Source organism: Nilaparvata lugens, chromosome 3 (genome assembly GCF_014356525.2).
Source record: "Nilaparvata lugens isolate BPH chromosome 3, ASM1435652v1, whole genome shotgun sequence".
NCBI classification, from domain to species: Eukaryota; Metazoa; Arthropoda; class Insecta; order Hemiptera; family Delphacidae; genus Nilaparvata; species Nilaparvata lugens.
The window spans coordinates 26,791,561-26,818,186 of record NC_052506.1 but is presented as its reverse complement, the minus strand read 5'-3'; the positions used below and the strand labels follow the sequence as shown (position 1 = coordinate 26,818,186).

Below are 26,626 nucleotides of genomic sequence, written 5' to 3'. Positions count from 1 at the left end.
AAAAATGATATGTAACTTACTGGATCAGGCTGAATATTAAAATCCTTTACTGAGTAAGCTAGCAGTATAATCATTGATCACATATTTTCGTTTATAATAATATTGTTAGAAACACCTTACTGTATGTTCTGTTTTAAAGATAACCAACACTGCAAAAGTTTTCTATTTCAAGCCATTCTTGTTATGATTTGAGAATTCTTATTCCAATAGTGACTTATATAATAAAATGAGTGATAGCCTACCTATTTACCTTTTCAAAAAAAAATATGTTTTATCTAAAAATTCCTTAAATCTAATAAAGCTATAAATATTAGCATACTACAAAAGCCGTGATTGTAATTCCTCTCGTAGAAATTGAGAAATACTGTAATCAAAATTGAAAAAAACAATAGGTAGACCTAATTCAAAGCTCAAGCAACTCAACTTTACACTATATTTTTTGACAATAATTGAAATACGTGTTTGAATTTGAAAAAGCTAATTTAAAACAAGGCTAACCTACAAATTGGTTAACCAATAACTAAGAATATTAAGAGAACTCAATGATCACTACCCTTGAAATTCATGATGAAGGACAAAAATTGTATTGGTAAAATAAAATAAGAACACTTTTTTCGAAAAAGTAGTTATCAGTTGAATTATAAGCGTTTATTCATGAAAAATTCCACTCGACATAGGGATTTCAATGTAAACACGGGTTGAAGTGTACGCTTTTGAACAGCTGATCGGCTGTATGTTCTGGCCATGTAGATCTTTAGTAGGCACTGTATAGTCTCTCATCAAAATCAAAAGTTTCATAATCATAACCTAAAACAGCATTCTATTGTTTTTGTTTTACGCATACTTTTAAAAACTAAAATACATCTCAGTTTATTTTGTTGATATATTTTTTCATCAAAAAGTTGAGATCATGTCTTCATCTACAATTCACGAGGATCTTGACGAAGATGTCTATCACTGTGATTTTACTACAGCTTCTGAGTGGGAAATATTTATTGCCAGATTGGAAGAAATAATTCATGAATGGAAACTTAGCTCCAACAGTGCCAATTTGTTGAAGCCTCTTAAATCAGGCCAGTTATCAAGTAAAAACTGGGCATCAAAATGTGAAAATATCCTGTTTGCAGGTAAGTTTAATCAGAGATAAAATAAAAAGTTATGAATAATATTTTATTATATTATAAATATAATATTAGGCTACCTATGTATATCTCTTTTCTTTGGTTCAACTGTGTGGCAACATGATTTAAAGTTTTTCATAACTTACAACCTATCCTTTAAAGGCAAGTCTGCTACCCTCCAGGAAATAAGGGATGAGGGGTTGGTTGACTGGATTAGACAATAGACATGATATTTCCAAAATTTAGCCTAGCACCTAGATGTACACATTCAGAATTTGAATTTCAATCAACAATTTATAATAACGTTGAATTATTCATGATGGAGTTGTTTTCTTTATTTGTTCAAAGTCTTGGAGTGTTTAAAGTTGAGAATAATGACAATGATTCTCAAGGTGAATAGCAAGACAGTAGACTACCTTTATTACTAATGCATTGACATTAGAAACAGCATTAGGCTTTTCCTTAAATTTTTCGTGCTATAATAGCCGCTAATTGTATACGCTAAACATTTCTAGCACTCTAATAAACTACTGTTATTTCCTTGAATATTTTTATAGTTTCTAAAAGCGTGTTAATTTTTAAAACAACTAATGATAGTAGAACTAGGTAGCCTACATATATTGAAATTTTCAATTTCAAAATACTTGTATATAAGCCTATTAAAATGAAACTTAGCTATTTAGTAGAATTATTTCTATAACAAGAAAATCAATCTCATTGTTGTTCAAGTTCTAAAACAATGTAGATGTCGTAAATTTGTGAAATGATAATAAACTTTTAACTTCAGTGGAATAGATATGATTAATTATTTTAGTGGATCTCCATGGAAGATTGAAAATGAAATAATATAAAGTTAGGGTCCAACTGTCTTGAAACAACGTAAACAAATCTGGTGTGGCGCACTCACACAACTTTCCTTGCCATTATAAAAATTGATCACCTTACGCTAGTGTTCACGCGTATCTCAAGTCTACTATATTCAAAGATCTGAGCCAGCTGGTGACAGGACAATAACGCTGGAGATACACGAGGTCTGCTATCTCTTCATAGTGAATGATTTAATAGAATCAACAGTTTGCAATTGAATAATCAGATTCTCTCGAATTTCGAGCTTATTTTCAATTTTAGGTGAAAATGTTACTGAACATTAATTGTAGAGATTTGCATGCTCAAATTGAATTTTTTTGTTTAAATTGTATCTTGTAGCCTTGACATTGTAATAAATTGAATTGAATCTGAAGCCCGATTATTGGAAATCTTAGATAAAACTTTGCATAGATGGGGCGGAGGTCCTGAAATTTTTAGATATGGGACTTGTGGCAGTTGATAGAGCTTATCAATGACAATTTTTTATGTATAAATGTAATCAAAATCGTAGGAGCCGTTTTCGAGAAAATCGCGAAAACCCCCGTTTTTGACAACATTTTACCCACTTGAAATCTTGAATTGCATTTGATCGAAATTGTTCGTGTCGGATCCTTATATTCTAAGCACCTCAAGTTCCAAATTTCAAGTCATTCCGTTAATTGGGAGATGAGATATCGTGTACACAGACACACTTACGCTCAAACAGACCAGTACTCAAAAATCACTTTTTTGGACTCAGGGGACGTTGAAACGTATAGAAATTTGGGTACCTTAATTTTTTACGGAAAGCAATACTTTCTTTACTTAGGGTAATAGTACAAGGAAAGTTATAAGAACTGCTAAGGAAGTCTTCAATATAATCAGCATAATGACAGGAATTGAAACTTATCATAGTTACCGTATATCAATATAAATTGAATGTAAAAGAAGAATTTTATATCTATAAAACTGCAAAATTAAATCGGAATAGCTTAATAAACATAATTCAATTTGACTTAAATAATCCTATTTTTGATGAAATTAAAAGTAAATAAAATTTCAATTTATTAAAATTTAATAACTTTAACCAAAAGTAATTAAGAAGTAAATTACTTCTCATTCATCATTTTCAATCTTAATAATTATTATTATTCATATAAGAATAAGCATAAGTTCATATTTTATAGTATCAACTTGTTTATTTATTTCCTACATTTCAACTTGAAAATGACCCAAACTATGGTCGAAATTAGTCGTTGAAATATTTTAAAGATTTATTAATAAAGGGTATACTACAAGTTTATATTGTTTTTATTAATTTGTAAAAAAGTAACCCATATAAGTGAAGTGTTTATTTTAAACTTAGGCCTATATAAAACATATAATTTTCTTAGAAATTTCACTACATGAAAACAGTTCTAACAGTTTTTAATTGATTAGGCCAAACTGAAAGTAGTTGGGTTTCCCTGATAAAACTATTAAATTATTCCCAAATTTCAATGTTTGTAGGCCTATTGGTGTATTCACTCATGTTTTTCACTATTTTCATACATTTATGATAATAGACATAATTATATTCAACCAGTAACTTAATCAACCAAATAACAACCAAATAGAATATATTCAACCAGTAATTTATGACAGAGTTACCATATTGAATAAATGAACTCTATTATGTCGGAACTGTCTTAATATTGTTATAGGTGCTAGCCTGCCAGCTATTTTATTCAGTTCTTTGCAAAGGATTCTATCCAATTGAATGTAAATCTTTATTTTTAACACGTAAATTCAAACATTGAACCTGCTAACATGGATAAAATTATATCGTATGATGCTTTCACGAGCTTTTTGCTTGTTCGTGGGCGATGGAAAGTATGGTTGTGAATTGATGAGACGATCAAACATCCATTACTACCGTTGGGACTCGAACCCACGAACAGGTAGAGTTCTGCACACTGCAGACTGAATCATTTACTGTAATGGATTGAGAAAGGAAAGCACATTGTCTTCATGCATATTCCATTTAGAATCGTAGTTTCTTAGTAGAAAATTTATATCAATACGTATGAAGATTACAACCCCTATTATTGATATTCTAATTTTCAGATTTCCAATTCACAATAACAAGATACTCTGTGACTGATGAGGATGGTGGAGAAACGTTGGACAGCGAGAATTTACGCGATAATGATGATGAAAACGTTAAACTACAAGCTCTGGAAGATATGATGCACAATGATAATGATTTTATTCCGGTTGTCTGCAACGACAATAACTCACATCCACATGTACTTGCTAGACTATACAGTCTGAGAGAATTTATCGTCATCAATCCTGCATCTTCTGCAATGGCCAAATATATAACCGAAGAAAGCAAAATAAAAATACTTCTCAGCTCTATTTGCATTGCAATAAATAATTGCTCTTGGTAAGCTCAAAGTCTTGTTTTTAGTATTTTATGACAACAAAATGTTTCTTCAATCATAACCTAGTTGCTCTTAACCTAGGGTATACCGCTTATCGTTTAATAATGTAGGCTATGTCACGCGGGGCTGAATGAGCAAAATAAAATTCAATTATTCAGAATTATACAACTTACAGAAAAGTACCACAGACTAATTACGGCCAAAACGGTTCCAATTCTAATTTTTACAACAATGATCTTCTATTTCACTTAATAGTGAAAGTACTTTTGTAAAAGTGGAAGAAGTGTTTCATTCAGTTTAGTGTTAATTTCCTTTTCTTACAGTGTCTTGAAGAATAAAATGTTACTATTTATTTCAATGAAACACCAATAAGTAGGCCTACGGTAGCCCTATGACAATAAAACAATAAATATTTTCTATACTCCCAATGTTGTAATATGCAATATATTACCTATGCCTTGTGGGAACGAATAAAATATTAGTGTGTTCAAGATACTTGGAATCAATAGATGCAACCTTATTCTTCTACCCTTTTTCTAGAGTAGGTATTCGTAATTAAAGCATTTCCCTGATGATTTGGAATAATTACGTGAGTGCGAATGTTGTAATTATCATCAAAACAAGACATCAAAAATCTTGTGAGTTGATTTTTTTAATTTCTTTGTCTGATTCCTTATTAAACTGCGTGGAGAATCCTGAGAAAAATTAACAAATCCATATTATTTACTATTTAAATATAATTAATACTATTTTTAGGCAATATTTCACAAACAGGTGCTGCAAAAGTGGTAATTTAGTTTGTTTTTTTAGATTATTTTAGTCTTAAATGTGAAAACGTGTTTCCAATATAGACCTAACTTACATTCTCCCACTAAAATATCAATAACAAGTGGGTGCATGAAAATAAATGTCCGGCCTATTTATGAACAATCATCAAGGATTTTTATATTCAATTAAAAACTAATGCTCTCATATTTAAAATAATTATATTTTAAGAACATAGTTATACTAAGCTAAAAGTTTCTACTCACAAATACCAACGACCTGAAATATCTGACCTTATAAATAAATATCTGACTACTGTGTCGTAATTTAATTGCTTAAAACATTGAAGAGAAACTGATATAAATAGAAAACTGTAAATCGCAGATGATATGAAGAAAAAATTATTATTTTATCTTTGATTCTTATTTATCTACATTCATGATTTTTCGCCCCACTTGGATGTAATGAGCTGGTTTACGTGCGTCATATGGAGGCCGAAAGTGATTGTTTTCTGACCAGGCCGGTATAGTATATTTCGCACCTAGGGCCGAAAATGAGACTTTTTTGTCCGAAAAACATTTTTGCCCGTGTTGCGAACCCTATTTTTCACCACACCAAAAAAAAAAAAAATAATAATGTTAAGTTGGCAATTTTGAAAACAAAATTTTAAGGTTATGCTACTATAAATCATACAATGTTAATGAGGTTATGATAGTATCATTGTATTCTATTGTTTGGTATCAAACTACAAAATAATTCATATCAAGTTATAGAAATGATCATTTATTGATAATTCAAATACCTATTTAATTATACTAGATACATAAATACATATTAAATTATAAAAAATAAGCATTATTGACAGTTAATTCTTTGTTTTTCACGTAAAATAAATTATACAATCATTATACTTTTTATACAACAAATCTCTATTATTTTATTCTTTATTATTTAAATAGAAGTTGAATGTGCAGTTATGATTGTTTGAGAACATGAATCCTCTAGCAGATTCTACTACTTTTTGCTGAGAGGTCAAATGTACATTCAAATTGTTTGTATTTACAGTCTATTCTGATTGGTTCTCATGACATTTAATCTCAAATATTTAACAGACTTTTGTGCAATCTGGCCTTATAATACAGTATTATAAATAATACTTCCAAAATAAATAATAATTCATCCATTTATCCATGAGATATTGCACCGGGCGCAAAGCGCAAATGGATAAATGGATGAATAGAATTTTCATTACTATTTTGAAATAATGTGATGAAAAAATTAATATAATTGCATGTTTCACAGTTTTGTCTCAAATTACTCAAAATATATCTAAAAAATTCATTGAAATTTAAAAAAAAAGAAAGTACGGTAACTAATATAAAAAATAGCTAATAAAAGTTGAAATTCATTGACAAAAAAAATGTCATTGACCGAGATTCGAACCTTGATCTCAAATTACTCAAAATATATCTAAAAAATTGATTGAAATTAAAAAAAAAGGAAGTATGGTAACTAATATAAAAAATAGCTAATAAAAGTCTAAATTCATCGACAAAAAAAAAATGTTATTGACCAAGATTCGAACCTTGATCATATTGTTAATCACCGAATTATGAGTACTGATGTATTACGCCTTTACGCTCTTGGCCATTGCATATTGTTGAACATAGGCGCCTGACTCATAAGATTTAGCAGACACATAATACTGTAATGTAAAAAACTAGACTTCTAAAGTTTACTTCACTACTAAAAAGCGTAAAACAGACTTTGGCTCATGACTTATACTATTAAAATTAATATATTATCTGTCTCACAATAAAATTTTCACTCTGAATTAAGTCAGGTAACGTATCTAGGCTACTACTATAATATAGTGTATAGCGGCAAATTTGAAGCCGGTTTGCCGGCATTTTCACAACAAAATATTGCTCTGAAAATAGTTAAATCATAGAGAAAACATTCGAAGATTCAATCTTGAGTGGGCCTAATGTTTTCTCTATATGGTTTAATATTGAAGAAAAATATTATCTAACAGTTTTAATAATGAATTTAGGAAAAATTACTAGGAATTTTCAGTCAAGGATGAGTTTCACCAGTAGGCTTACCTTAAACTTCAGAACTCTGCTGTATTTTCTTATTATTATTGTTGATTGTATTGCATTAAGAAGTGGAATTCAATAATAAAAAGAAATAATAATTGTTAATAATTATTATTACTTTTAAATATTGATACAATTATTGTACTTTGATTTCAAATTCGATTCTTCACTTTTAAATACTAGCGATACGTACCTTTCTGACAATGGACAATGCAGCCAACATAATATTGTTGAGGCTATTTATAAATATTAAATTACGAAACAGTAATTTATAAAATATATTATAGACATAATACCGCGATTCACTATACATAATGATATAGATTATTACAGTCATTATGAGATTATCTCTCTATGATTTGTGAGATCGGATACGATCAGCTGTTATTCAAGGTCATTTTACAGCCCTAGGGCCGTAAAGTTTTACCGGCCTGGTCGGAAAACAATCACTTTCGGCCTCCATATGACGCAGGTAAACCAGCTCATTACATCCAAGTGTGGCGAAATAGTATATTTCGCACCTAGGGTCGAAAATGTACGTTTTCCGGCTCGAGATCGCGGTTTTCAAGTTCGAGACGAAGTCGAGAACTTGAAGCGTTCGAGAGCCGGAAAAACATTTTTGCCCGTGTTGCGAACGCTATTTTTCGCCACACCAAAAAAAAAACTTCCCAATATTTATAAGAAATTGAAAACTTAATAAAATTCAAACAGCCTATTTTGATAGTTTGAATCTTGATTATGACAACTTTTACTGTCAATTAATCTCAATATTACTAATTAATAATTTACAATAGTGACCATATTTTTATACTATTAATATTTAGAATAATTGTTTGAATTTTTATAGCTCACGATTTGCGCCCGGTGCAATATCTCATGGATAGATGGATGAATAGAATTTTCATTACTATTTTGAAATAATGTGATGAAAAAATTAATATAATTGCATATTTCACAGTTTTGTCTCAAAATATATCTAAAAAATTGATTGAAATTTAAATTATGGTAACTAATATAAAAAATAGCTAATAAAAGTCGAAATTCATCGACAAAAAAAAATGTCATTGACCGAGATTCGAACCTAGATCGTGTTTGTTTATTCACTGAACTTTGAATTCTGTTGTACGCCTTTATGCTCTCGGCTATTGCGTATTGTTGAACGAAGAGGCCTGACTGATAACTCTTAGCATACACGTAATACTGTAAACTAGACTTCTAAAAATGTTTACTTCACTCCTAAAAAGCGTACAGCCTTTGACTATAGAAAGAAGGTTGTTCTTTCTATAGAAGAAGGTTCTTTCTATAGTCAAAGGTACAACAGACTTTGGTTCATGACTTATATTATTAAAATTAATATTATTATCTGTTTCACAATAAAATTTTCACTCTGAATTAAGTCTGGTAACGTATGTAGGCTACTATAATATAGTGTATAGCGGCATATTAATTTGAAGCCAGTTTGCCGGCATTTTCACAACAAAATATTGCTCTGAAATCATAGAGAAAACATTCGAAGATTCAATCTTGAGTGGGCCTAATGTTTTCTCTATATGGTTCAATATTAAAGAAAAATTATCTAAAAGTTTTAATAATGAATTACGGAAAAATTACTTGGAATTTTGTAGTCAAGGCTGAGTTTCACCAGTAGGCTTAGGCCTACCTTAAACTTCAGATCTCTGCTGTATTTTCTTGTTATTATAGTTGATTGTATTGAATTAAGAAGTGGAATTCGATAATAAAAAAGAAACAATTATTACTCTACCTCACTTTTAAATATCGATACAATTATTGTACTTTGATTTCAAATTCGATTCTTCACTTTTAAATACTTGCGATACGTACCTTTCTGACAATGGACAATGCAGCCATTTTTTATTCATTGTTTGATATCAAAAACACAATAATAAATATTAAATTATTAAACAGTAATTTATAAAATATATTATAGACATAATACCGCGATTCACGATACATAATTATATAGATTATTACAGTCGTTATGAGATTATCTCTCTATGATTTTTGTGAGATCGGACACGATCAGCTGTTATTCAAGGTCATTTTACAGCCCTAGGGCTGTAAATTTAAAAAATTAAAAAATTTTTTCGCCACACTTGGATGTAATGAGCTGGTTTACGTGCGTCATATGGAGGCCAAAAGTGATTGTTTTCCGACCAGGCCGGTAAAACTTTACGGCCCTAGGGCTGTAAAATGACCTTGAATAACAGCTGATCGTGTCCGATCTCACAAAAATCATAGAGAGATAATCTCATAATGACTGTAATAATCTATATAATTATGTATCGTGAATCGCGGTATTATGTCTATAATAATATATTTTATAAATTACTGTTTCATAATTCAATATTTATTATTGTGTTTTGATATCAAACAATAGAATACGATGATATATCTCCATAGCCTCAACAATATAATGTTGGCTACATTGTCCATTGTCAGAAAGGTACGTATCGCAAGTATTTAAAAGTGAAGAATCAAATTTGAATTCAAAGTACAATAATTGTATCAATATTTAAAAGTGAGGTAGAGTACCTAATAATTGTTTCTTTTTTATTATCGAATTCCACTTCTTAATGCAATACAATCAACAATAATAATAAGCAAATACAGCACAGATCTGAAGTTTAAGGTAAGCCTACTGGTAAAACTCAGCCTTGACTGAAAAATTCCTAGTAATTTTTCCGTAATTCATTATTAAAACTTTTAGATAATTTTTCTTCAATATTAAACCATATAGAGAAAACATTAGGCCCACTCAAGATTGAATCTTCAAATGTTTTCTCTATGATTTAACTATTTTCAGAGCAATATTTTGTTGTGAAAATGCCAGCAAACCGGCTTCAAATTTGCGCTATACTCTATTATTATAGTAGCCTACATAGCCTACGTTATCTGACTTAATTCAGAGTGAAAATTTTATTGTGAGACAGATAATAATATTAATTTTAATAATATAAGTCATGAGCCAAAGTCTGTTGTATGGTACGCTTTTTAGGAGTGAAGTAAACTTTTTTTGGAGTCTTGAGGAATGCATTTCACTCCTGAAGAGGAGCTTCATCAGCCTGACACCAGGGGCGCTTGCTCTTATGGGTTGGACTGTGTGGCCAAAATGTGGGAAAATATTACATTTGATTTGAAGTTGAGTTGATCATTTAATAAGTTGGATTTGTCATAGTGGAGGTGTTTGAAAATTTCGTATTGTTCTAGTGTGTTGAGTCTCTGAATAATACGAACAATACGAAATTTTCAAACACCTCCACTATGACAAATCCAACTTATTAAATGATCAACTTAACTTCAAATCAAATGTAATATTTTCCCACATTTTGGCCACCCATTCCAACCCATAAGAGCAAGCGCCCCTGGTGTCAGGCTGATGAAGCTCCTCTTCAGGAGTGAAATGCATTCCTCAAGACTCCAAAAAAAGTAAGTTTTTTATCAAATATTTACTAGTAACACAGTGTCAGAACATCAACAAAGTTATTATATAGTGTTTCGTCATGGAAAGCAACTTCAATGTTCAAGATACTTTTTAGGCAATATTTCACAAACATGTGCTGCAAAAGTGGTAATTTAGTTTGTTTTTTTTTAGATTTTTTTAGTCTTAAATGTGAAAACGTGTTTCCAATATACCTAACTTACATTCTCCCACTAAAATATCAATAACAAGTGGGTGCATGAAAATAAATGTCCGGCCTATTTATGAACAATCATCAACGATTTTTATATTCAATTAAAAAGTAATGCTCTCATATTTAACATAATTATATTTTAAGAGCATAGTTATACTAAGCTAAAAGCTTCTACTCACAAATACCAACGACCTGAAATATCTGACCTTATAAATAAATATCTGACTGCTGTGTCGTAATTTAATTGTTTAAAAGTGATTATTAACAAGCAGTTCGTAATGGAAACAAACATTGAAGAGAAACTGATATAAATAGAAAACTGTAAATCGCAGATGATATGAAGAAATTATTATTTTATCTTTGTTTTTTATTTATCTACATTCATGATTTTATGACAACATTAATTTTCTCAATAAATACAATTAAACCGCTTGTAATGTATTTTGCAGTGAAGTACCTGTATTCATTCAAGCTCTAGAGCCTTGGAGAAACTTCTACCTAGGCTTGTGTGAAGGAAGGGGTATTAGAGCGGAGTTTGAAATGGTGCACTTGAAGAAAATACCACAGGATTGTAAACATTTGACAGGTAAAATCCAGACCTATCAAATATTTGACTCCACATAATTATTAGATGTTCCCTTTTTCATGAATACATAACATCATAATACCACAAACTCATGTTTGAGAGTTCAGTCATAGATTTAATCATAAATACTGAAATTAGAATTCAACACAATGTTGTTAGATGGAATTTTTTCTGTAATTGAAACTCAAATTGAAGGACTTCTACTACTTGGTGATGAGCTAAAAAGTGATGAATTTTCATTTTCTTTCAAATGAAACGTCTTATTCCTGACACATTTTAATTTCTGAATGTATCAATCTGTCTTGTTAATGTACTAATAAATAAAGCAAAGGTATCCTGACTTTATACTTACGTATGATATTTTTTCAGAATTTTAGCGCTAAAATTCATACTATAACAACATTTTTTATAATCATTATACTGTTTGTGTTTTGTTTTCAGGCTTGTTGAACGTATTCAAAAGTCGCCTAGGTTTGATTAGTGGCACTGAGGTGGAACCAGTGAGAGTCTCAGCGAAATTCACATACAGCCTGACAGATTGGACAAGCTATGCTTGGTCTCAGGAGCCTCCCAACTTTGAACTCCTGCAAGGAGAGATCGGTGTCGAAGAACTTGGAACTCTACCTTTCGGTGCTAGTATGGAACCTGTCAGGTAATGCTTCATTTCTCAATCGGTTGTACTAATTACCACTTTAGATCTCTTCGAATAGTTTTTTATTTTCAAATATTGGGTGCGTCATATTGATGATAATGGTTAATAGTGAATTACTGTGGTCCTTAGTTGGCCTATACAAAATGAAAATAAGAAAATTGAGCGCGTCAATGGAATACAGGAAGAAGCTGCCCACAAACTGGATCTATATGACTGCGTGCAAACAGAGCGGCCAGGCGTTCCATAGTTTATTTATTTATTTACATTTATAATACTTGATCAGTAAAGGATCAACAGCCCTAGTCCAAAACTGTTTCCTTTCAGAATGTTGATAGAAGTAGACCAATGTCTAAAAAGTAGGTTATAGTTCAGCATTCTATCTACGGACATAGAATAGAACAATCATGAAATAGAATATAGAATTATCCTCTGCTTCTCGTATAGAAGTTTCATCTGCTACGGAGTTCTGAGAGCAAACATGCGGCAGACAATACAAACGGTCAAATTAAAGTTGGGTTTAACTGTATTCACTTTACTCTAGTTTTGGTAAAAAATAATCCAATTTAGATTTAGTTTTAAGCATTATATGGAATTTAATTCAATTTAGCATAAATTGAATAACCTATAAATAAAATAGAAATATAAGTAGGCCTACCCTTTTTAAAATTATCTAGTCACAAACGTTTCGGCTATAATGATGCTATTATCAAGTGATTAGAAAGTAAATAAATTTCATATAATCCCATTTATTTATTTTCTAATCACTTGATAATGGCATCATATAGCCGAAACATGTTGTGACTGAATAATTTTAAAAAGGGTACTTAGATTTCTATTCTTATTTATATTCAAGACAAGAGTAGCCCTAAAAAAACAATTAAATAACCTACTTGAAATTATCATGAATGATTGACATGAATCACTATTTGCAACTATAATTATATTCATTTTTAAAATATTTTTGTTTGGAAAATATTCTTCCTTATACTGCATATTATTGTGATTATTTTGTTCAAAATTATGTGGATAATCTTTATAAGAGTTGAAAATTTCCTGCAAAAAAATGGGTTTGATAGGTCTCGAACCCGCAACTTTATGATCTATGAACCGCGTGCCATACCAACTAAGCTACGGAGTCACTTATTAAAATCCCTGTTTGGTAGGTCTTTTATCCAACGTAAATTTTGAATCTCTAATTAAATAAATTTATTAAATTAGAATTAATTGATCAATAGCAATGATTATAAATCTATTTCCATCCTCAGTAAATTCAGAATTGATGATGCGTCTTTTGTGTATTTCCTATTCTGTAATAAGTCGATTCATTCCTTTATGTTTATATTTTCATTATATTTTCAAGCTCAAGATAAACATAATTCCAATTTTAAGTATTCGATATAATATTGTTAATATTATTAAAAGAAATTAATAAGTAGAGGTTTGAGTGAAAGTTTAACTACTTTTCAAAAATCAAAATTGAAATTTTCAAGTTTATTCGTTAGTTTTGGAGTAACAATTAGACTTTGAATTGAAAAGTAAACGTAACATCATTTTTTTCGAAACTATATATCATTATTTGAAAGACAGTTTTTGGATATTGTCTTCTCCCAATCATATTATTGTATAAACATTATTAATTTTTTCATTAATTTATACATTATAGATACAATATCATTCCCAACTATGAATGATTGGGAAAGGAACAACAGGCTTAAAGCCCAAATTGTTTCTTCCCCAAATTCGGATAAAAATTGTCCAAAAAAGGTTATGTTTATCACTTCATAAGCTTAGTCCAATTTTGAGCCCAAAATATATAGTCCTATGAACTAGGAATTTGGAATTTAAATAAGTTGAAAACCAAATTAAATAAAAATATTTTACAAAATCATCACTGATAACTAGAAAATACAGTATTGATTATTAAAAATTTCATAACTTGCAAAGAAACTTTCTTCTAACATAACAGCTGAAAAAGATTGATTTGTGATGTGTAATGAATGAAATATAAAGTATTTATAAATTCGCTAATTACTCGTCAAGTATTCTGCTTTTTTAGTAAATTTGCATAATTATTAGAAATAATGTTTGAGAAGAGGAACTTATGATAAATTCATTTCTTGAATCGCTTTTGATATCGATTCATCGAAAGGAGAGTCAATAAGAACATGAAGTTCGCGTTTGTGTGTGCATAAAAGAGATTACTTATCTTCTTCTTTTTCTTCTCAGCCTTTTCCCATTCAGATGGGGTCGGCGTTCCGGTTCAGTGGTTTCCAGGAGTCTCGGCCATGGGCTTTGTTTGGTGTTAGTCCCTTCTCTACAAGATCTTGGGCGATACAATTTTCTCATGTAAAATTATATTAATACTGAGGGTGATGCCCACATAAGCTCTTTTAGGCTTGTGCGTGGGTAATGAGTGAGAGGGTTGATGATGAGAGATGACGACTACCTTTTAGGTAGACGGGACCGACGGTTTATCGTCTCCTCCGAAAGACGGGGTGGCCGTATCTATGTGATTGTGCTGTGATCAAAAACTTTTGGCCCGGTCGAGATTTGAACTTGGGTTCTCTTGATTATTAGAGCGTCTTGTTATCACTTACTTCAACGAGCCTCCCTTCTTCCACCATTTCTTCTTAGGTCTTCCACTCTTCCTTGTGATGACTTTTAGATAGATAATACCATTGCCACTGAATCAGTAACTTTGATCATTCAGTATACTAAGACAGAGACGTTTTGTTTATTATTGTGAAAAGGTCTTCAAGATCCAAGATCCAAAAGGTCTGCATCAAGATCCACTCTCACACGCGCATGTAGGTCTGCATTGTCTCTCGGCTCCCAGAACAAATTTCAAGTAGTTTCAACATAGTTCCGATTTTTATAGACTAACCTATATAAATAATGGTTTCTTTCTCATTTTAATTTTCACAATTTTTGATCATATTTGATTTATTTGATTTGATATTTCCGTGTATACTCCACTACTCCGTGTTATAAATCCTATATGGAGTGTTTTAATTCTAGAGAAAGAAAACAATTCTCTTATTTCTAGAGAAAGAAGGCTGTTCCAATAGAATATACTATTATGCTAGTTCCAAACATTACTAATAATATTTATTATTAAGATAAATATCTGTTTAATGGCTCAGTAATAGGCCGTTTCTCTAACCTTACATCATGTGATTCAAACTACACTTCCACATAGTATAGTGTGTGCTGTATCATGTCAAACTATTGGATGATACATTTAATTTTGTTTTTGAATTTGAAGTGCCTTCTGAAATGATATAATTGTTTTCAGTGAGCTTATGCTGCATGCTGTTTGGCCGGATTTCTTGGAAACAGCGTTGGTCGACAGCCAGGCTTACTCGGACCTTGAGCCACTCCGAGCCACCAATTGGTTCGTGTCGGCCAGAATGGTCGACGAGCCTGCCTGTCTTCTCTCAGAGTACATGTTCGAAATTATCGAGCTGTGTCGAAGTCAACACTCAATGCACGAATTTCTTGGAGATTTCATGCAACATGACTCAGGTATGTTCAAAACATGAATTATCAGTTCAATCAATCCAGAAATTCTAAAATGCTCATCGTCTCAACAAATTGTATTTTTATTGTGAACAGTAAAGTCAGAACGAAACAACCGGATACATGTTAGTTGACGCAGCGTGGTAGATTTGTCGACTCCATGCATTAATGGAAGGCTGGTTCCTGGTTCACCATTTCAGACTGAGTCATATTGTGTCGGAATGCCCTACAGTCTGTGAGGGTGCAGAATACTTTCTATTGGCTACATAAACATTTGTTTTTAGAACAAATTGTCTACTCGGGTTTACTAGAAATGTGTCTAATTTTAATTAATCCATATGTTTTCATGCAAAGTATTCATGAAGTCATTTGAAACTTATGTATGTTGTGTGTTTGCCATATTATTTATACTAAATAAATAACATGTATGGTTCTTGCAATGAAGACTTTAAACATTTTCGACCGACAATTCCTGTTCTAAATTAAAAAAAAAAATGTTTGGATTTTCAGGTCCAACGCTCACAGCACCCTTAGACGTGCTCACTGAATCGAAAGTGCCTAGCATTGGAAAAGTGATTGGCCAGAGCTTTGGACAATCAAAAAGGGACAAATCATCGAGGGGCCCTATCTCCAACGACATGTTGATGCCTATACTATACTTCTTATTTCCTGATGCTGACAACTCTCAAGACAGTGTGGTAATATTGTTTTTTTGTGATATAGCTTTTTATTAGAATGGAATGGCATCGAGTTCATTGTTTTGAGGCTTAGCGATTGTCATTACACAACAAAAATCCATGAATGTCATAGGTTTAAAGGTAAAAGTAGTCAGTGCATATGCACAACTCCGAAAATAAATAATTCCACTTACCTTCACATTTTCAGAACGTTTCTTTCTAGCTTATCGGCCCATCGTCTGTTTACTGCTCTTCATGACTCTCTGTACAATTCTCTGTGCAGAATTTGTTACAAATTCACAATAAACAGGAATATTTCAGGATTACTATTTTTATCCATCGTTGGTAGCCTCCCACAACTTTATCCATCCACTTTTCGGCAAAATCCATTCTCGTGATGGCTACTATAGCTTTCAAAGAGGATATTACTCAACCAACAATTCATAAAAAACTAATACATTGTATTTTTTATTTTTCTACTCCTTTTGAGATTCTACAGTTGATGAAAAATTGTTCATTAGATTTGTTCCATCAATTACATATTTTTAACAACATTTAAGAGAACTGAGTGTTAATTTTTAGTGAGGAAGAACTCACTTATTTTTATGCAATTATTGTTCATTCAATTTGTTCGTTCAAACAATTTATTACCGAAATATTATCAAAACATATATTTAGATTTTGAACGATTCCAGGAAATGTAGCGTTTTGTATTATTGTGCAGTCATCTTTTAGTAAAATAGCCTAAATATTTCATAACTATAAAATGAATTAACATTCAATATATTATCGAATATCATTAGTATTGTCAATTTGAATCAAGTAGTGATTATATCTTGTACTGCGTATAAAACATAGTAAATTGTGAGTAGAATTAGTACTTATATTATAATAAATAAATAAATTTTATTGGTGTGTCTTTTACAGAGAAGTCCATATCCAGAAACGATTGGTAATGCAGTGAATAGGGAACCCAACATGGTATGATCTGTTTTCCAAATTGTGTTCCAAAAATTTTATCCCGATTCTTATTTATTTTTCTTTATCAATACTGTAGCATAAATATTGTAGGATACTGCAAAAGTTCATTTTTCAATTACCAAAGGGCTTAAAGTATGTCTTTGAAAGTTTCTACGATCACTTACTTTGAAAATTTTATACGATCATTATTTACCAATGGCTATCTTGAAAGAAGTGATCATCCCCTTTTCAATTAAGGTCAGTGTGATACTTTCCGTAGTAAATGAGTGAAATAGTGTATCACACCGTCCAAAATTGATATTAATAAAGCATCAAGACTAAAACGTTTGCTGTTTAGAAAACAAGGTTTCTCTATATATCTATTGATGGAGTTCTATCATGACGTATAATAGAATAGTTTATTGATCATATCAATAAAGTTGATAAATGTAAGTTGTAACATATACATGGATCGTGTGAAGTAGGTCAGGTACAAGAAAATGATGGTCATTTAAAAATAGTATGCGCTTAGTGTGAGAATCTACTCATAGAAATAAACCACGAGATAAATTAATTGTCCTGGACCTATTTTCTTCTACAATCTTAAGGCTGCGCAAAGGCTAAAAATAAACTTTCTACTCGTGATATTTTTCAAAGTTTTTCGATTTGTATATCATCAAGCTATCAAAATGAAAAAGTTTTCTCTGGAAAACATTTTTTTTCTGATAATTACTTTTTGAGATATGAGCGCCTGAAGTTTGAATTTTTCGGACAGAAAATTTCAAATTCCGTAAGATATAAATCCTTGAGATTTAGAGGATGGATTCTTCATGGTATTGTTGATCTAGTAAAACAAAAATTTTCTGAAAATATCATTTTTTGAAAAAGTTATTCAATTTACTTAAAGTAACCAAAAATAACTCAACTAAAAGTTATTTTTAGTAAATTGAATAACTTTTCCAAAAATTGATATTCTCACAAAATTTTTGTTTTACTAGATCAACAATACCATGAAGAATCCATCCATAAATCTCATGGATTTATCTCTTACCGAATTTGAAATGTTCTGTCCCAAAAATTGAAACTTCAGGCGATCATATCACAAAAAGTAATGATCGGAAAAAAAATGTTTTCCTGAGAAAACTTTTTCATTTTGATAGCTTGATGATATACAAATCGAAAAACTTAGAAAATATCACGAAGAGAAAGTTTATTTTTAGCCTTTGCACAGCCTTAATCTATGATTGTCCTATTCAATTTTCATCTACAATCAAATGATTGAAAATCTTTGATCAAGTTATTTTATGATGGATTGATAGTTTACATCCGTGTTCTTTTGCAGGCTGAAAATGTAATTGGCAATGGCTTCAAAAGTGCGCCAATTGATGGCCTTGTTTGGAGACTAGCCGTGGTTATGGCTCACACTGTGCACACCTTGGGTGGAACGAAGGCTGCTGCTCATCTGTGGTATGAGTTTTGCCAAGAGCTGCGTTTTCGTTGGAACAACGGAATCAAGATACCTGGGTGAGTACTAGCTTAGAGAAAAAATACCATACGAAGATATCTCATGGTATAGATCGTTTATGTTCCAAATTTCAAGCCGATTTTTGTCAACTGTCGACTATTGTCTATTATTACTGGCCGGGTGAGTGTAAGCATGGTACAGTTTGAGAGGCTACCAGCGTCACAACACTTTACGAAAAATAACTTCTTGGACTATCGGCTTGAGTTAACAGTGAAATTTGGAACAAACACCTTAAACTATGGGATCTTTTCTCTATGGTACTAGATCGATTATCAAACAATTCAAATACGGTGCGATTATGTTTTTTCTGATTCATGACTCTTTTGAACATTTTTCTGATGTATCAATATTCTACAAATTATTTAATAATGATTCAGGATTAATTAATTATAACAACTTGATCATAGTTTGTCAAATTTTATTTCTTGTGGCTTTCAAATTTGTATTCTATTGCGACAGTTTCCATCGTTGTTTTTCAGTGAAGGTATGTATGAACAAGAATATCTAACATTTCTTCCAATACTTCCAAGAAAAATTGCAACAAAATTTTGTGCTCCAAAGTAATTTGCAGACGCATTCACACTCTGACTTGACTTTTTATCAACAATGCTCAACTAATCTTATTTTTATATGTACATGCAGGTATGATTCCTTTTGTGCAATGACTTGATTAATTTTTATATAAATAAATTTATGTACACATTTTTAGACTTAAATATTTACATTCAATTATATTGCTAAAGTTTAAAGTTACTGCACTTAATGAAGTGGAACTCATTTAACTTCGTGTCTATAAGTATTTTTAGAAAGAACACCCTTATTTGAGCAAAAAAATCAATGCGTAGTTTTTTGCTGAAATATTGGTTACAATCTCTCTTCTACTTATTCATTATCAATTTCCTAAGAGAGTAAAGGATTAGGACTGGTTCCCGCTGAGTATAATTATCATACTGGAATATCAGAATCTATCCTATTTTTGTGTCTCGAGAATAGGTTTGGCTAATCAGGAGTAGGTCTGGTGGCCCTGTCGGCTAATGTAGAAAAGATTGAAAGAGAAACAGAGCGCATGCGCACTACTCTATTCCTCCCTCACGCTTCTGCTATTTAAAACATATTTTCTTGACTAATCTATGTGTTTCAGAATTTAAAATTACAGTAATAGACCTATGTAATAGTCCTTTTCTAGCTGTACCCCAAAGTGTAGAGTCTGATTATTATTTCCTATTCCCTAGACCTTAGTATTTTTGGAAGCCTGGCTGCAGCTCATGTATAATTTTCATCGTTGCTGGACCAGTTCAGAAAAACACATTTTCCAGTGTAAATAACAAATTTGAGCATTGATTGGTTGAGAGCAGCTGTTGATCTCCCTTAAACTAAAATTAATAATTATGGTAGAAGCTATAGCATCCTATCTTCTCACTCGTGAAACATAGAAGAACAGTCATATAAATAGTATTCACAATTTTTCCTTCTAGTTGAATTCTTGTTTCATTTGTAATTATTAGCCTATTCAACTACTGTTTCACTAGAATGTTGACACACTATCATCAGTTGTTCAACTAGTTTTACTTGTACGTTCACCTGCTATCATTAATAAAATTCAACTAGTTGTACTTGCACTTTCATTTAAAAATTGAATTCACATGTCCTCTCATCATGAGTCTCTCTTCAAGCACTACTATTAATTTTATTCAGCACTTAGTTAATTGGAGTTCAGCAAAGGGTCGACAATCACACGATCACACTCGTTGACGATTTAATTCACCAGATGTAGTAATTGGAGACGTTAATAAGAGTTCAGCAAAGGGTCGACTAAAACACAATCACACATGTTGGCAATTTAGTTCACTAGAGGTTGCATTCGATCACAAAGGCACTAGTCCGCTGCGCGTAGTGGGGTTTCTGGTCATGTAAATGTCCATGTCGTGGTCAGTCCAGTTATCGGATGTGTCGCCGCAGTAGTTGTTGAGCGTGTGCGTGGAGCCGTGCGTGCTGTAGCGGGAGGCGGGTCTACCGCCCCCGCCCAGCGTGCTGCCGCCTCCCGTGTCGTGATTGCGCGATCGCGGTCTCTGTCGCGGCCTCTGGTGGCCGGCTGTTGCTGTCGGGTAACTGATGCGCGACAGTCGCTCTGAAACGGCCAGCGATTGTCGCGATTGGCGAAGCTCTGAAACAAAGTGTTGTCATTAATATCATTTATATTATTTGCGTACAGCATTTTGAGAATTGCAATAACATTTCTAACCACTTTTTGTAAATTTGAGACCTACCATTCTTCTTGCTTACCCAAGACATAGCTCTGATTGTGAGCGAATAAAGGTGTGATAAGATTTCTTGATCTATTTATCACAAATAGCTAAGTTTTTATTAATACTTGTAATTCTCCAAATTATGAATGTATGACTGATTCAATAGACTGTAGAGTTATTCATGAGTGGAGATTTCAATACTCGTTTGAGCTGTACTCAAGTGTGAACTAGAACGAACGTGAATACTGCTGTTCAATACTCATGTTAGCAATATTCATGTTCTCTTTACTTGGCTTGACTTTCTTTATTCGCCATATGGAACTTAAACAAGAAAGCAGTGCTCCTGCAGTATATGACACGTCAAAGTGTGATCCAATAATATACTCCATCTACCAAACAGAACACACAAAAAACAACACATTTCACATAACATACATAAAAAATCATCTATCAAGTAAGTCCACAAATTTTTATGAGCTAAATTGTATAATACAATAAGAACTTCCCTTACTTGATGATACTTTTAAATAAATACTCCGTTCTTTGATGAGTTTTGCTGTTAGGAATATTTGATACTACTTGCGGTACACACTACTTATCAACTATTATGGAACCTGTCGGACTATCATTGTGTGATGAATGTTGTATTCACCTGGCCTCGAATTGACTAAACCGGAAGAGAAGGCGTTGTTGGCCATGTAGCGGCCAGAGTTGTTGGAGAAGCTGTGCTGCGACTGGCCATCTGCGATCGAGCGTGCCTTGACTGGTGCCTTGCTGGTGAAGTGCGGGATGTGAGTGCGCGGCTCGTCACCCATGCAGCCGGCTGCTCGCAGAGACCCTAAACCAAACCGTCAATCAGTTACTTATCTTATACACTTCATTCTACACCAGTAAGAACACCAAGACAAATACGTTCAATGAGGGATCTATAAAATAATCATCATCATCAAAATTAGAAATCAGTTCCCAAACTACAACTCAATCAACAAATTTTGGTATGGTTCAAGACTCTTCTGTTAATTCAAAATTAATTGTTTCAAGTGTTTGTGTTTGTTTCAATGTGGAAGTTAGAGAAGAATTGAAAAGTAGCACATAACCTTTATTTGGACAATTTATTTTATAAAATTGGGATGAAAAGAAGTTTTGGACTGTAGTATGTTTCTTTTCCCTTAATTTGATTGTAAATAATGAATAAATAAATTATTCAATAATAAGCCTGTCTTTAGATAGCTACACATAAAGCTTGTGATTGAGTCTTTGTAACATGACGGATGACGCTATGCTGTAGATTGTAGAATATTTAGTCCAAATATGAGTGTATAATATATAGTGCATCTATAAACAATTTCATTTCCAATTTATAGTAAATTTTCATATTCATTATATAATATCATGTTGTATACTTCATGGAAATGAAGCAATAAATTTGAAATTGAAAATTTGAATTATATTGAACTAATGCATTTTTCTTTACATTCAAGTTTTAAATGTGCATTATCATCTACAATTTTTACAATTAATCATAAATCTCACAATTTCCACCGTTATTCTGTTTGAAACCTTCTGGTACGCATTCTTTCAAAATGTACAGCTAAATAAAAGGTATCACAGCAATATCTAAAATATTCTTTCAAAATTAGAAAAACTAGAACATTGACAACAAACATTGTTAACTATTCAATATTCTAGTCTGCTCTTGATTGAACATAATTTCCACCTGTCTTGAAAAATAACCTCCAAACTGTTGTTATGAAGAAGTTGGATATTTATTATTCAAATTAGATATGTTATACTTCATAAGTCAGGTCATAGAATATCCCAAACATATTTTTTTATTTGTAATTATTCTTCATAGTAATAGATAAATTATGTGCACCCACATGAATTACAGTGACTATGTGACTATAAAAATATTTTATTATGAATATAAATTAATATTAGTTTAGCAAATCTTCCTCAGTAAGAGTGATGTAAATTATCCGATTCAATCAAACTGTATATAATTATGCAGTTGAAATATCTGTTGCAGATTGTTTTTTTAACTAATCAAGTCTATCTTACCATTTACAATCGAACCAATTGACCTCCTGATCCAACAAGCTCTTACATTATTTCTTACAAAGTCTATGCAAAGTTATTTTGAAACTAATTTTTATCCAAATATTTTTAGTTGCCAACCAGTGAGAAAATCTATGAAAAATATTGTTTAAAATTATTCAGTCATTCATCCTGGATGTATGTTATTTCTTATTCCGCTAGATGTGCAGACGTTTGGTTTACCATTGCTTTGCTTATGAAAACCCAAATTTACTAAGATACTTTCTACCGTAACGAAATATTCATTGATATTTGAAGCTCGTCCACAATATTCTATTAATGTATCTTACGTTGGACTATTGTTACCAAACGCCAAATTTAAGCTACCAATTTAATAATCAAATATTATACCAACAACTATTACCATTGAACAAACATTTGAAATGACTCAAGAAGCTCAGTAAAATACTATCAACATAACTACAAAAACCAATTACCATTTATTCTTGAACCATTACAAATGCTTGTTTGTACAATCAATCATATATACACTGGACACATGCATGCAGATACTCACAACACGAAGCAATTCAAATATTATTTCCATTATAGGAGCAGTTTTATCAACCCTCATATTGGTAATTCTAAAGCAATTTACATTTTTGCTACTGTTCTTCATCTAGGATTTCAGTTGTATGAATTACAGTGCCAGTTTCTTGCAGCTATTCATCTATCATAATTCATATCCAGTTACCTATCCCGTCTCCATAATTTATCTGCGATTTATTCAATATTATTGATTTTATCAAGTAGTATGTTTCAAGTTTTACTTGTTGACTTGTAATACAACATAATTTATCATAGTAGCTTCTCTTTAAATATAATCTGAAGACAATAATTATAGTAATTAATATCAGATATAATTTATCAAATAAAGTCTGAGCTGTATGATTTCTTTCTCTAGTTTTCAATAGCTTCTTCATCTTATGTCAGATAATTTGTCGTATTCCACCATAAGTCTATTACTCTACATGAATATCAATATACATTCTCCATAAATTGCAAGAATCTAGAATTATCTGCACTAGTAGTAGCTGCAGCAATTTAATGATTGTGTCAAAAGATCAATTGCATGTTCTTTTAATAGTTTCTTTCAAAATATTTTCGAAAACATTTTTTTTGAAACCGAACTCCCGTTTTATACAAACTGAAAATCTGTTCAATTCAAAATTTGAACAATCCCTATGTAAAATGTTAATGAATTAATAGCACGTTTACATAGATTGGAATGTCTGTGTTATATCAAAAAGAACCTGGATAAATTTAGCCTCAACTCTGATAGGCATACATACAATACAAGAGGGGCAAGTAATATAGGTGTCGAATGGTGCTCTTCCAGCGCATCATTGAGAAGTTTCAGGGCCCAATCTCTCAGATTTTATAATGCCCTTCCTTCATTGGTAAGAGACGTAGATGCCACCCAATATAAAGATAGAGTTAGAAAAGGCCTAATAAGAGGTGGACTTTACAAGGTACCTGAATTTTATAACATTTCACAATCCATGTAAATCTGTTACTATTGTGTATGATCTAGGCTGTGTAAACTTAGTTTGTAATCTTGTTTAAGAAGTTAATTTTCGATGTAATTGTGTTTTAGCTGTGTAGACTTTTGTATTGTTGATTGTATACTTGTGACAATGACCAATGTTTATTGTAAATCAAATGGTAATAAATATATTATTTATTTATTTTATTGGTATGGATAAGCATATTACAATCATGCTATCAATCTGTCCCCCTCCTGAACACCATTTGGCTATGACGGCGCACCGAATTCCAATTTGATTTGTTCATCCAGACTCATAGCACATGAACTAACGTACCAGTTCAATTCATGGCATAGTATGAATTCATGTATGACGTGTGTATGAATACAGTAGACTAAATTGAGTCCACATTCTGTCGATGGGTATGACTTTGTTCAATGTTCTATTTTTTACTACCATATGTGCCTATTCTTTTTTGTGATGTTACATTAATTTTTCATTTGCTTTTCTGTTATCAAACTCCATACCCGGTCTTATTGAATAGTTTACTTGTGTCACAGGCAATATATGGAAGCATATCATGTATCCATGATCATTTTTTCATTCCCATTTCTGTTATACAACTCCAAACCCAGTCTGAGTACCCGGTCTGATTGTACTATTAATCAAAGAACAAATTGTATGACTGTAAAACTTGTATTCCTGTAATAACATCTGTTCAAATTGTGTTTGTATAATCCATGACAAGCAATATCTCAGTATTATCTTTTGTATTGTTAGAATTATGTATTATCGAATTTAATCTATCAATTTGATTTAGTGACGACTTGAAACTGGACGTAATTAGCGCACACAACTGAAATCACTACTGGCGATCAACCGCGTTGTACAACAATAAGCTCTCAACTACAGTACTGATAAGAGTGCGTGAGAAAAGACGTGTGCAGCATATATATGAATGAGGAGGTACGTTACTTTAGAAGAGGTTAATAGAAGTCAGAGGAAGGACCTTGTCGCTCCATGTGGTACATGCGCGGCTGCGGTCGGCCGAGGCTGCGGTTGCTGTAGACGGACACCTGGTCCCAGTCCTTGTGGGTGGTGAAGGCGGAGAGGGTGGCGAGCGAGGAGAGGGGGCCGGGTGAAGAGGCGGGGCAGCAGGCTACAGGCGCCCCCAGCCCCCCCAGGTGGCCTCCCTTGTGGTGCCCCCCCAGGGTGTGGAGCTTGCGGGAGCGCCGCCGGCTGGCCGCCACGAACACGATCACCGCAATCACGACCGTGCCGCAGATGGCGGCACTCGCTGCTATCGTGATCTTGTCCATGTTGCTGGTCGGTGACGTCACCGTCCGCACCTCGCGGCACTGGCTGTAGGGCACCGACTCCGGAGTCACGTTCATCTCCTCCAGCGATATCACGCACACCACTATGCACTCCTGCAATCAAACCATTATTAGGTACATGCACTTCACTATTCACTACAAATTATGCTCGGGTTCATTGCTGAATACAAGACTAAATCTATCATTTCAATTCAATAAAAGATCCATTTGAAAATAGTAGTTTTTCTTCACAATAGACAACACTCACAAGTGTAATATAATGTAAATTAGAAGATCCTGGTTCCATAAGAAAAAGAGATAGAGTAAGGTTGTAAGGTCCATTAAGATGTCAAATGTGGAAAAGATGTTTGACTACAGAAGACAATAACGTTTGCATGGAAAATGTGATGCGAAGGATGATGGAATAATCTATGAAACGAAAAAAAATAAATAGAAATAGATAAATACTTTTCCAGACTGCAATTAGTAAAGTGAGAATCGCTGTGATGATTTCCATCCTCTGATATGAGAAGGAACCAAAAGAAGAAGAAGATAAATACATGTAACATACCAAAGTATACTGATGCAATAAATATTACCAGTTGAATGAGCATGACCATTTCGTTTCAAATCGCCACCAACATCGCTATG

At 32.2% G+C, this 26,626-nt stretch overlaps 2 protein-coding genes across 6 annotated transcripts in view; one reads left to right on the top strand and one right to left on the bottom strand.

Annotated features, from left to right (window-relative positions):
* The first annotated feature begins 767 nt into the window (after positions 1–767).
* LOC111054026 (rab3 GTPase-activating protein catalytic subunit) overlaps positions 768–26,626 on the top strand; it is a 280,846-nt gene continuing 254,987 nt past the window's right edge. For all 4 annotated transcript variants that reach the window (XM_039423432.1, XM_039423431.1, XM_039423430.1 and 1 more), the window contains exons 1-8: positions 768–1,127; positions 4,074–4,395; positions 11,360–11,496; positions 11,938–12,148; positions 15,444–15,673; positions 16,178–16,365; positions 17,272–17,325; positions 18,647–18,828. In XM_039423432.1, coding sequence (XP_039279366.1) covers positions 911–1,127; positions 4,074–4,395; positions 11,360–11,496; positions 11,938–12,148; positions 15,444–15,673; positions 16,178–16,365; positions 17,272–17,325; positions 18,647–18,828 — 1,541 coding nt within the window. In that variant the 5' untranslated portion in view covers positions 768–910. The remainder of the gene's footprint in view (positions 1,128–4,073; positions 4,396–11,359; positions 11,497–11,937; positions 12,149–15,443; positions 15,674–16,177; positions 16,366–17,271; positions 17,326–18,646; positions 18,829–26,626) is intronic.
* The window catches only part of LOC111054027 (leucine-rich repeat and fibronectin type III domain-containing protein 1-like protein), a 29,823-nt gene continuing 22,460 nt past the window's right edge, over positions 19,264–26,626 (bottom strand). Inside the window, exons 6-8 of one of the 2 annotated variants that reach the window (XR_005570723.1) lie at positions 25,635–26,089; positions 21,728–21,913; positions 19,264–20,993 (exon numbers count right to left, since the gene is read on the bottom strand). Coding sequence is in view for 1 of the 2 variants with exons in the window: in XM_022340990.2 (XP_022196682.2) it covers positions 20,695–20,993; positions 21,728–21,913; positions 25,669–26,089 (906 nt within the window). In the remaining variant the exon portion in view is untranslated. The remainder of the gene's footprint in view (positions 20,994–21,727; positions 21,914–25,634; positions 26,090–26,626) is intronic. The other variant, XM_022340990.2, reaches the window with a different exon arrangement.